General features: G+C 30.8%; 2 protein-coding genes across 3 annotated transcripts in view; one reads left to right on the top strand and one right to left on the bottom strand.

Annotated features, from left to right (window-relative positions):
* Positions 1-1,994, top strand: part of LOC149478903 (small G protein signaling modulator 2-like) — a 45,744-nt gene extending 43,750 nt beyond the window's left edge. For both annotated transcript variants that reach the window (XM_089708402.1, XM_089708400.1), the window contains exon 23: positions 63-1,994. In XM_089708402.1, the coding sequence (XP_089564528.1) occupies positions 63-151 (89 nt within the window). In that variant the 3' untranslated portion in view covers positions 152-1,994. The remainder of the gene's footprint in view (positions 1-62) is intronic.
* Positions 1,995-5,673: 3,679 nt separating this feature from the next.
* On the bottom strand, positions 5,674-12,586 carry LOC149478902 (peptidoglycan-recognition protein LB-like). Its single transcript, XM_089708391.1, has 5 exons — positions 12,505-12,586; positions 12,002-12,117; positions 11,165-11,399; positions 10,044-10,162; positions 5,674-6,081 (listed from the first exon to the last, which is right to left on the bottom strand). Exons 2-5 carry the CDS (start codon positions 12,072-12,074, stop codon positions 5,813-5,815), a joined length of 696 nt encoding a protein of 231 aa, XP_089564517.1. The 5' UTR covers positions 12,075-12,117; positions 12,505-12,586; the 3' UTR covers positions 5,674-5,812.
* Between the last annotated feature and the right edge of the window lie 277 nt (positions 12,587-12,863).

Genomic DNA, 12,863 nt, shown 5'->3' with positions numbered 1-12,863 from the left:
ATATATTTTAAGGTACATACTAGATAATTTGGTATAAAAAATCGATTCTCTAACTATTTCAGAAATGGCGGAACGTCACGATGCTTCAGCGGTGCTTTCTCTAGCACGAGATCTCGTCCTGCAAGTTCAAACTTTAATAGAAAACAAATAAATTATAAAAGCAAAGAAAGCTTTTACAAAGAAAAAAAATTACCTGTTAGACCTTGAATTTCAACTCTATCCAGTGTTGATAAGGTTCGAAATGCTATGTATTATACCTTTGATACGGGTCTAAAGAACAGTATTGATCTGTAGTACCGTAGATATTAGACAAATGTATTGACTTTTAATATCAATTTATTAGTGTAGTACATATATTGATGTGGTTTTCTATGTAACTGGTAACATTGCCGGATGTTCTTATACAATGTTCTAGACACATTTATAGGGGGTGTTTCATTTTGGTCTTGTCTTCAGATTTTAAGTTAAATGTACTGTTTTATAGTTAAATTGCTGTATGTTGGTTTTATTGCAAAAAAAATTGTTTAGGTATTCATATTATGAGTGTTCTATATAACTAAATAAATTAGGTGTTTGAGTAGATACTCAATATATCCAGATGGATAGTTTTAAACTTGGCTGATATATTCTGCATAAGAATAGATGATAAGCCTAGCTCGACATTGTTTCTTCTTAATGAATTTAAAATTAGTTCAAAATTTTATCTAAATATTAGCATAACGCTTGCAATGCGATGGTTTATTGAATAAATTAAACGAGAAAAGATAATGTAATTAAATAAAATATTTAAAAAAATCGTATTGATCAACTGTAAGTATTTATTTTTATTTATAAAATGTATGAACAACCATATAACAAAGAACTCTCTGAAACGTCCCCTTGCGTAGTACATTTAGTACCTTTGTGATGTTAAAACATTTCCGGTAAGTAAAAAGTTTTGTATCACAAAATAAATATAGTCTATTCGATGTATTGAAATCGATCTTTATCGAATTAGCACCATTTCTACTGTGAATAGATAAAATTATATGTTTAACATACGAACAATCTATTTATAAATTAATGTTCATAAAACTTCAACAAAATGTTTAAGGCTTCATTAAATGTCTGTAATTTTTATAATTAAAATAAATTATTTCTATTTGCAAAAGACAACAGACAGAAAGAAATAACTTTTATTTTGTCATTTGGTACTTTTTTGATATTTCTAAAATTAAACCAGTTATTAAATTATGCTAATGCTGATGCTTAGGTCAGATTTATTTTCAACGTTGAATTTTTAAAGATATATAGTTTATGAAGTATAAAATACTGTAAAATATTGAACAAAATGTTAATCCGAGTAGGGAAGCGAACATCCAATTGCCATAAAGGCTTATTCAAACTAAAGCGGTATCGCGTACCGATCGGTATACACGGATCGGTACGCGATTATAGTTTCTATAATATACCAAGAAAGAGCGTTAATCGCGTGCACATCAGGATACCGCTATCCTCGGCGGTAGCGGATACCGCTTTAGTTTGAATAGGCCTTCAGAGATTAATTATATGGAGTTTCTAGGATGAAGATAATAAAGTAATCTATCAAGAAATGGCGTAAAAACAATATATTATAATTTTTGCATATAAAAAGCATTCATTAGTACATCAACGCTTTGAAATAAAGGTTTTTAATAAAAAGCCATCAACGATATATTTATTATTAAGTAATATAACTTGCTGTTTATAGATAATTTAATTATTAAGAAATTATATTGTTCTTATGAAGCCAAAGTTTACGCTAATGCGTGGTAGATTAAAAAAAATCTATTAGATATTTTTAATTTTTATCATTCAATGTGAATTTACGTCGTATGAAATTATGTATGTGTACTGTATGCGAGAATGTATATAAAGCGTATCTTATGCTACAAGTATACAATTTTATTTACGCTATTAGACAGGTGTCCCAAAAAGTTCACATCACCAAAATATCAAATATAATAAATAAAAATCTCATCGTACTTATAGCTCAGTGAAAAATTGACTCTGAAAATACGAAAAATCGCATAAAATACATGGGGGTGATTCAGATAGCCCTCTAGGTCCTCACCCTCCCAGTTTCAGTATTTCACACTCTTTGTTGGGACACCCTGTTTATATTTTTTCTTACTTTAGTTAGGTACACTTAAGTTTCATATTACTATCACATGGCTTTAAAAATACCACTTCATTATTTATCCTTTATTTTAGTCTAAAATACCTATTTTTTCTACGTCTAAAATTACCGGGCCTATACCTAAGCTTTATGTGTTAAAAACACAGAATCTGTGTAATAAAATATTATAAGAATCGTAGAATATTGCTAAAGGAATATCAACCTTGTTTACCGCAAGAATAATTTTGTACAAATTACAACTAAGTTGCCATATCGATAATATCTTACCTATAATATCAGATATAAAAATATTGCTCTATTTTTTACAATTATAAAAAATCTAAATTTTTACGCTTAATCAGACAGTCAGACTAACTACATATTTTATGCATACTTTGGTCCGCATGTCTTTTTATAAGTAAACATAATATAGGCTTTTATTCAGATATGAGCACATTTTAAATAGCTATCAGTATACATTAGGTATCTCTCATATTATTGAAAAATTATCGGAAATATAATATCACCTAATATCAAATATAAATTTAAACAAATGATATTATGAAAACACCATTAGTTATGCATTTGTCGTATCATAGAAAAAGGCTCTATCTAAATATAGTCTATAGAGCAAACGGTGAATGTTAGATAATTTTTGGATTCATAGGATCCCGAAGCCTGCATTTTTTTCTTGATAAAGATTTGCATCCCTCATTATCTTTCCTTTCCTTTTACAAAAAAGCTAACGCCCTCCAAAGTTCCAAGTACGTATGCACGTATGAATATAGGACATCCAAATCCGTTTAGCTATTCAGACAAGATTCAGACTATATAAGTTACTAACAGACATAAGATATTGTTAAGCATTTTTAATGTGAGCATGACTAAACATGTAAGTTTATTGTAATATTAAATCTTCTGTGTAACACGACGTTCTTCAATACGTATCTATTTATTTAACATATTTTTAAACTCTATATGCAACATGTGCTTGCAATATAATTGCGTAAAGATGACGTGAAACGATACCTACATTTGACGTCACAGTTCTAGTTCAGTATATAGGTATACAGAATCAATAATTATTGTCTTTATATTAAGTGAGATCAAGTAAGTTCGTTATACTTATTGATGCGGTAAATATAAAAAAAATGCTGTCATCGCCGATACCAATGATTTGTAGTATTTCTTTTCATCACCCATTTATTTGGTATTATGTTTGTCTGTGTAATTAGGCTCCTTACAATGTGTATTTATTTTCTGCTAGATAATTCTTTTATTTTCTTACTTAGATTTAAATAGCAAATATTTAAATACTTATTGATGTTTTCTTATCTATATCTACCTAACCGTAAGCTAAAATATTTTTATAATATACTGTCAATATAAGTGTAATAGTTATAGCGCTTTGTTACTTTTGCATTATGATATATTGTAAAGGAAATCTATTAATTATTTTTCACATTGTTTATATCATGAGCTTCCATATTATTATGTTTATAAAAAACCTGCGAAAAGTTATATTTATAATACAGATAATATATGTTTACAAATTAAATTATATCTCCCTATATTTAAAGACTATGTGATAAAATGGGTACCTAAGTATATATCTCCATGTGAATATAATTTTTAATATTTCGTCACAAAAATCCTATCAATATGAAATAAGCAAAAATTTCTTATCTATTTATATTGTATGATGGAATTTGTAAGAAATAATATTTTTGTGAAAATCATCTTGTCATTAAAGTATGTTTACAATTATAAATGCCTTTTATTTATTCCCGCTACCGTTTCAATGCATTTCCTAGATAACTAGATACTAGCTGAGCAACCACGTGCTACTACAATTTTGTACGCCTTAATAAATAATAATAAATACTAAGGTGTACACTGTATACTGTATAGTATTAAAATTATCTGTGCTACGTGCTACAGCAATAAAAGCAATAGGTAGTAGATACTATCTGTGGTATGAAATAGTGCAACCAACTCTTTGGTAAATGAACATATATCCATTTTGGTTGTTTATCAGCATACTAACGTATAATAGCTAAGTTTATAACCATCTGGAGTAATAAGTAGTACCTTGAGTTATCCACTTAGACACAGAATTAAGAACACATCGTCACATCCAATCAAACAAAAAAAATATACAAGAACCAACATTTATATCTATTTATAGCATTTTAGCAAATTCCTACGCATATATATCTATTTATAGTGATTGATGTAGACCGTACACATTTATAAATCAACTAGCGGTCCGCCCCGGCTTCGCCCGTGGTACATATGAAAAATAGATGTTGGCCGATTCTCAGACTTACCCGATATGCACAGAAAATTTCATGAGAATCGGTCCACCCGTTTCGGAGGAGTATGTAGACTAACATTGTGACACGAGAATTTTATATATAAGATACGTGTACACTTTGACCTATTCCAAGAATTTTTTATCGTGTCTTACTTTGGGAAGTACCTTTGAAACACGAGGATGACGTGTAAATCGTATTTTAATTTGTGATTTCCTTCAACTTAATTAGTTTTAAGATTGATCTATCTTTCTTAGCATTTTCGCAAAAAAAATACAGATGCTTGTAATGACTGATTGTATTCAAACCAGAGGCAGGGGATTACCCAACAATGTAAAAATATAAATCAGGCAGGTTTTTCTTTGAAAACGCGGGCGAAGCTACGGGCGGAAATCTAGTATTAATTTTACAGTGCATTTAGATGAAACGAGCGAATGCTCATTCTAACCCCACTATGTCAAATTCTTTTAATGTAAGCAGGCGTAGAGCATTCTTTCGTTGTTCGAAAAGATTCTATGCAATGTTCTAATACTGAAAAACACTGAATATGAGTTTTCCTGAGTTTTTGTTCGCACTAAAAGATCACAAAAGAATGCTCTTGCTCTAGCTCTATGTTCGTTTGATGTAAATGCACCGTCACACGAGTAAATGACTCACACAAATGTATAATAATAATCATTGCAGTGCGTTTGGTCGCAATTTGAAGTCTATTGTTATGTGGTTATTATAATAATTTTTGTTATCAAATGATCAATATCTATTTCCTTGTATATTATAATGCACGAGTAATGCTAATGTATAATCTATTGTATACTGTAAATGAGAAATAAATTAGTCATTAAAATGATGTATAGCTACATATTCATTAATATTTTTCGTGGCAGAACAACATAAGGAGCAGATAAATAAATGTCACCACTGCACTAAAAACACTGTGTTGCGGGTGCTTTCAATTTTATATTATAACAAGCTGACCGGCAACTTTACTACCATGCCAGCATATCTTTAAAATTCAAGACTATAAAAAATATTTAATGTCCCAGAACTGAGTCAGTCATTAAAGTATTTATTTTAATAACTCAAATTGTAGCTCATAATTGTCATCTTTTAAATAGGTATGTATGGGCTTGATTCAAGAAAGTAAATAAAACAATTATGTATATATGTATGTATATTAGTATAATATAGATTATTTACAGACTTAAAGCTAAGTATCTATTCTTATCAAGGAACTATTAACATAGGTACCTATTTCACATTAAATAAAGTTAAAATGCATATAAGAACAAAGCGAAAACAACAAACAGAAAACAAACTGTACACCATATATTACAACTAAACCAAACTTATTTTCAAACAGCTACGAAACCAAAGTGCCATTGTTCTTCCACTCTTCTCGAATGATCTCCGGGATTTCTACCACGTTTATCAAATCTTTAGCGTTGTTCGGAAAAGGGGAGTAATGTTCCCAAGTTTGTATTTCGTTGAAGAGAGCGTCTCCTGGACATTCAGTTTCTCTAACTTGTCTATGACCAATGATTTTGTATTCAGGTTTAATGAACCCCATTTCAATTCCAGCTGCTATTAGGGCCTTAGCGGTCTTTAACTGATTTTGAGGAGGTAATTCATCTGAAAGAGATATATAAAAAGACGTAAAAAAGTGCAATTTTTGATAAGTAGTTTTACACAATTCCTGCATTATGATTAATTTATCATAAATCATAATGCAGGAATTGTGTACTTATGTGATAGACTTGATAGAGATTGAACGTGTGAACGATAGCGATTAAGTAGGTATATTTTAAGGAAACAATTTAAAAATGTAATCGGTCAAAATACTGCTATCTATACATTTTGTAAGTAGCTTTTCGCCCGTGTTATTGCACGCCTCATAAGCGAAGCGTTGAGGTGGGTACTACTGTCACTTCGCGCAAAACATCTGATTTTTCAAACTTAAAATGTCTTTATGTATCATACATTGCACTTGTAAGATAATACATACACACACATATTAAGAAAAAACACTATTTTTAACGTTCATGATATTTTTGATGTCATTTTTGTTATTTAAACTAGTTAAAAAACAGTTTAAAAAAGTTCTGTCTTGGACGTCCGTGTGTCTGTATGTGCGGATCCTTTTTCTTGTTAAGGGTGCTATAACAGTTTTTTAACAAAAACCGCTATTTTACGGTACAATTTTAACTCAAAGCACTTACACGTGAGAACAAAGTAATATCTTAATTTAAAGATAATATATTCAGTTCTACGATCATCTTATAAAAATTGTACGACGTCATACAAAATTGTCACTGAAATACGATTTTCCCAGCACAATGATCGCATAAAATGCAAAAAAATGGGGTCTAAACCGGTACACTTTTAAGAAAATTAAAAGCCTAATCTATCTTCTTACCTATAAATTATTGAGGGATATATAGTCCTTTATAGATTGTGATAATTTTTTTGTATCTAAATCAAAATTTTATTTCAATTATAAGCTAAATTAAAAATACTTGTCGATTTCTTCATACATTTTGCTCTCGCGGGTCGTCAGACCGCGCTCAGAAGCGCTCTTGGAAGGACGGGTGTATCGCTCCTCGTCCCAAAAATAAAAACGAATTAGAAAAAGATTATTGTGCGTATACTGTCGTTTTCGTGATTTGAAATATTTGATACTTTATAAGAGTAAACTGTATAAGTTTCATATTCCAGTTATTTGTAATTTAAAATTATGTTTTAAAAATTATGTTGACTGAGATCCTCTTTTTTTATGGGTTGTTGAACGGATTGGTGGGGTAAAGCAATTTGACAAAACTTAAATCCAAAATGGCGCCGACGAAAATTTGCCATCTTTTCGTCATGGGTGTCATTTTCATGGTTTTTGGGGTAGCTATTAACCAATATGAGGTCAAAAATAAAATCCAAGATGGCGCCGACGAAAATTTTACATCTTTTCATCATGGGTGTCATTTTTATGGTTTTTGGGGTAGCTATTAACTAATATGAGGTCAAAACTAAAATCCAAGATGGCGCCGACGAAAATTTTACATCTTTTCGTCATGGGTGTCATTTTCATGGTTTTTGGGGTAGCTATTAACCAATATGAGGTCAAAAATAAAATCCAAGATGGCGCCGACGAAAATTTTACATCTTTCCGTGATGGGTGTCATTTTCATGGTTTTTGGGGTGTATATTACGCAATATGAGGTCAGAACTAAAATCCAAGATGGCGCCGGTGAAAATTTGACATCTTTTCGTCATGGGTGTCATTTTCATGGTTTTTGGGGTAGCTATTAACTAATATGAGGTCAAAACTAAAATCCAAGATGGCGCCGACGAAAATTTTACATCTTTTCGTCATGGGTGTCATTTTCATGGTTTTTGGGGTAGCTATTAACCAATATGAGGTCAAAAATAAAATCCAAGATGGCGCCGACGAAAATTTGCCATCTTTTCGTCATGGGTGTCATTTTCATGGTTTTTGGGGTAGCTATTAACCAATATGAGGTCAAAAATAAAATCCAAGATGGCGTCGACGAAAATTTGACATCTTTTCATCATGGGTGTCATTTTCATGGTTTTTGGGGTAGCTATTAACTAATATGAGGTCAAAACTAAAATCCAAGATGGCGCCGACGAAAATTTTACATCTTTTCGTCATGGGTGTCATTTTCATGGTTTTTGGGGTAGTTATTAACCAATATGAGGTCAAAAATAAAATCCAAGATGGCGTCGACGAAAATTTTACATCTTTTCGTCATGGGTGTCATTTTCATGGTTTTTGGGGTAGCTATTAACCAATATGAGGTCAAAAATAAAATCCAAGATGGCGCCGACGAAAATCTTTGTTATTTTATTTTAGTTTACTTCTTTATTATTAAGAAAATTACACCTATGACGAAAAGATGTCAAATTTTCGTCGGCGCCATCTTGGATTTTGGTTTTAACCTCATATTCGTTAATAGCTACCCCAAAAACCATGAAAATGACACCCATCACGAAAAAAGTCAAATTTTCGTCGGCGCCATCTTGGATTTTGGTTTTAACCTCATATTCGTTAATAGCTACCCCAAAAACCATGAAAATGACACCCATCACGAAAAAAGTCAAATTTTCGTCGGCGCCATCTTGGATTTTAGTTTTGACCTCATATTTGTTAAGAGCTACTCCAAAACCTTGAAAATGACACCCATGACGAAAAGATGTAAAATTTTCGTCGGCGCCATCTTGGATTTTAGTTTTGACCTCATATTGGTTAATAGCTACCCCAAAAACTACCCACACTTGCAAATGTGTTTGCTACGTAGGAAAAGTTCAGATTTAAGAGTATCCTAGGTAATGTGTTATGTGACGAATACCTATAATTTATTTCATTCCGACTATTTTTCGGAATAACATATATTTACTAAGAATTGTATACAATGCCGGATTTAATACAGTGCCGGTAACATCATATGTATGATAATAATTCTACATTTCTTAAAAAGCTTTGATATTGTATACAATTCATAGATTATTATTCAATGAAATAATGATGTAAAATAGTCACACTTTTTTAAGTTGTTTGAATATACTTATTAGGATCGTACCTACTAATAAAAGTAACAAAATGAATTTTTAAAGTTCCTAGTAATCTTCTGGAATCAATTTCAATAAAAATACATAATATCAAAAATTAAAAATAATATCAAGTATGAAGATGGTCTATAAAATGGAATGCGCTATGTTTACGTGAGCGTGATATTGCCGCGAACAAAGTTACGTCGTTAGATACCTAAATTTGAGTAACGCAGATTTGTGACAGCGTCCTTAACACGATAGCGACCGAAATACTTTACTAATCGAGTCTTTTTTTTTCTCTTACGCTTGAGTATGCTCAGGAATAGAACCCTTTCATTTTTCAGGGTCTGATTCGATGTGGTTTAATTGTTATTAAATAAACAAAAATAATAATTAATAAATATTTATTAAAAAAAATTATGAGGCGTGCACTTTTGGATTTTCCAAATTATTTAAAAATTATGTTTGACAGATTATATAATTATATATGTATTACCTACATCCAAACCATGTTTGTGTACATCATAAACAAATATTTCCTCTTATCTAAAGACATAACAGCCGCTGTTATCGGATATCTGCCATTAAAATGTGACGACACGCTCTAGGGAAAATTTTAAATAAATTCCTTTGATACATAGCATGAAACTATGTTATATCGTGAAATTAAATATTAGATTAATTTTAACCATGTGTTTGTAAACTAACTCTTATTTGTGAAGAAAATTTTTTGAGTGAAACTTCTTTAGGCGCGTTGAGAGTAAAATTTCAAGGCGACGATTTTTGTATTTTTGAATCTTGCCAAAGAAGTTTCAGTTCTCACACGTGTGCTCGGCACACACGTTCCGTTGTTATATTTTGTATTAATAATTAATCATTTGCACAGTTACTTAAATAAAATATTGTAGAATGGAAAAGATGAACAAACTTCATTATTATCTACCTATTACTACCATTGGTGGTTACTACCATAAAACTTAATCATATATTCTTAACAATACATTTTATGGCTCACTAAAGTAAATACATACGTGACCAGTCTCCAATGAGGCATATGCCCAAGCTCACGCTGTTAAAATGCAATGAATGTGCGCCTAAAACATTCCAACCACGGCCTTCGTACGCAGCACCGTTGCCGCCCACTGCGAAACTAGAATTAAAAGGCAATATCTAATAAGATCTTCTTGACACGTGCTTAAAGAGCCAATATTCAATTGTTTAGGTAGGTACACGAATAATACAAACGTACTTCCTACTAATATTATAAATGCGAAAGTTTGTGAGGATGTGTGTGTGTGTTCGTTACTCTTTCACGCAAATACTGCTGAACCGATTACAATGAAATTTAGTACACATATAGAGGGTTATTTGGATTTACACATAGGATAGGTTTTATCCTGGAAATCCCACGAGAACGGGAACTATGCGGGTTTTCCTTTGAAAACGCGGTCGATGCCGCGGTCGGAAATCTAGTAAGCTATAAATACATATATATCATTATTATGCTGACTCATTCATTTATGGGATGCGAATATAAAGCTTTTCTTATTTCTTAGACATAGTAAATAGTAGCAAGACTGTCTATTATTTATGATAATATCTTATTCCGATAAATTATCTTACCCTAAATGGAGTTTACCTAGTTACTTACAAAAATACTAATAATGTCAGTTGACAGTTCTAATTTAGTAGATTACCGAGTATTCAATTATTTAAGGTATTTTTAAATAGTAATAAATGAGTGATGGTCACTCATTTCCGAAAATACAATACCTATAATAAGTTTATCAATATTAATACGAGTAGTTTAGGTACATATCATGACTCATCAGAAGTAGATATAAATCATCAATAACATGTTTATCGGCCAGTGGTCAGACTACCCAAATATATCAATAATGAATTTCCTTACTTTCTAGTATAATTATTGTAATTCTATAGTATACTTTATCAAATTAATTATCCTAGCATATTCATTTACGAATAAGTATACCTAGTTCGTCAGATTTGATAAAAAAAAGTAACTCACAAAAAAAAAATTAGCTAAGCCTAGATAAGTACCTGTACAGCTGTTTGCTATCTAATATTGTTATTAGGTACTCTAAGTTGTTTTTAAAGTTTAAACAGCACTTTAGTACAAAACAGTTCTTACTTGTACCCAATATCCCACCATCCCCTTGTATTCATATGAAAGTCCTGCATAGATCTCATAGCCTCTGCACATTGCTTGGAATCGGTACATGCAGGCGGTAAATACGAGTGGTGTATAACAACGTATGGTACCGGGTCCTGCAGAGGTAGGATCTGTTTGGGAGTCAAAGCACCCCATTCCATTCGTCTCACGAACGGGAAGTTGTATGTGATCACTTCATTTTCTTGTGATTCGTCTGAAAGATTATTAGGACTTTAATGAATTTTTATGAATGAAAATGTATACGGTGTTATAATAACGTATTTAGACTTCGATTTATTAATTATATTTGACGCAGCATTTTTAACTTACAGCTCTATTAAATCTTAAATTTCAAATGTAAATGCCAAAGTACTAAAGTAGACTTATTTTTTTACTTTTCTCACATAAAATAATAATGTATGGTACCTAAGTATAAAATGATTATTATGAATGTATACTGACGCATACTGCATACTAGAGTTCAATGTATTTCTTACATAAATGATGATGATTATGATCAATTAATGATACAATGATCACGTGTAAAAATTGAGTATCTACGTAGATAATTATTACATACGTATGTTATTAAATATCTACTATTATGCTTTAGGTATATACAGAGTGGCTTCAAAGTAGAATTGAGTACCTACTCTAGAGTTTAAACATAGGTAGGTATCATTGCAGTATGTACCACCAATGACCAAATATCTATTATTTTCACCAAACACAATTTTTTATAATATTGACTGTCACTAAAAATATACGAGATTAAAAAAATGGGTCATGCAAGCATAAATAAAAAAGTAAACATACCTTTTATAGGCACACTAGAAACACTTAATATATTTGTACACATTATGATTACAGCTGAAAACACTAACACCATTGCTTCTATTTATCTGCTTAAATTATGAATCAGGTTGGATTATCTGTAATCATAACAAAAAAATATGAATCAAAGATTATTCTAAAACTAAAATAAGTCCCCGAGTACGTCCTATTCATATCGTTATCACAAAACGTATATACATATTATTTATGAAAATTTTATTGATCTGTCCTAATAGATAAGAGTTATTTACATTTAGTGGAACGTATTTTACAATAATATCTTATTATATAGAAACGTGATTTACCAGTTAGCATACTATAAATTAATTCATTGATCAGATTCAATGAATAACAATAAATATTTAAATGAGTTTATAATCACGTCTCGGCAAACTATCTAGAAACCGACCTTGCAAAATATCAATGAAGAGTTTATTTTATCTAATACAAAACAAATGGATTTCCATTTTTAAACAATTACTTACATAATCAAAATATCAATTGATAAAATTAATCACAATCTTTACAACTTTTAATGCCAAATCTTTAAAATAATTAATTAGCACAATTTTGGACATTAATAAAACTTCCTGACAAACTGTTTAATTTTGGTACAAATTAGGACCAGAACTCGACTGCCGTCTTTAGCACTGCCAACTGTACTATACAGGCGGGCAGACCTCATATTGTTATGTATATAGCCATCAACCTTCGGCGGTTAATCCCCTAGAAGTACTGTGAACACATCAAGCGCAAATATTGTTGGGACAAAAAATGTTATAACGGATGCTGTGGGGCAATTAGAATCTAATCAATAATAGATGTTAAAATTTTGAGATAATTC

This window comes from Colias philodice, chromosome 21 (genome assembly GCF_061535455.1).
Source record: "Colias philodice isolate Cphi_HAF_F1 chromosome 21, ilColPhil1 Martin Lab GWU primary, whole genome shotgun sequence".
NCBI lineage: Eukaryota > Metazoa > Arthropoda > Insecta > Lepidoptera > Pieridae > Colias > Colias philodice.
The sequence above is the reverse complement of the archived record's forward strand: the minus strand, read 5'-3'. Positions and strand labels throughout refer to the sequence as shown.

Coding starts and splice junctions, on each gene's coding strand:
- LOC149478902 (XM_089708391.1), bottom strand. CDS start 12,074: ATGGTGTTAGTGTTTTCAGCTGTAATCATAATGTGTACAAATATATTA. Junction 11,400..12,001: donor TTCTAGTGTGCCTATAAAAG/GTATGTTTACTT, acceptor ATAATCTTTCAG/ACGAATCACAAGAAAATGAA. Junction 10,163..11,164: donor TGGTGGGATATTGGGTACAA/GTAAGAACTGTT, acceptor TTTTAATTCTAG/TTTCGCAGTGGGCGGCAACG.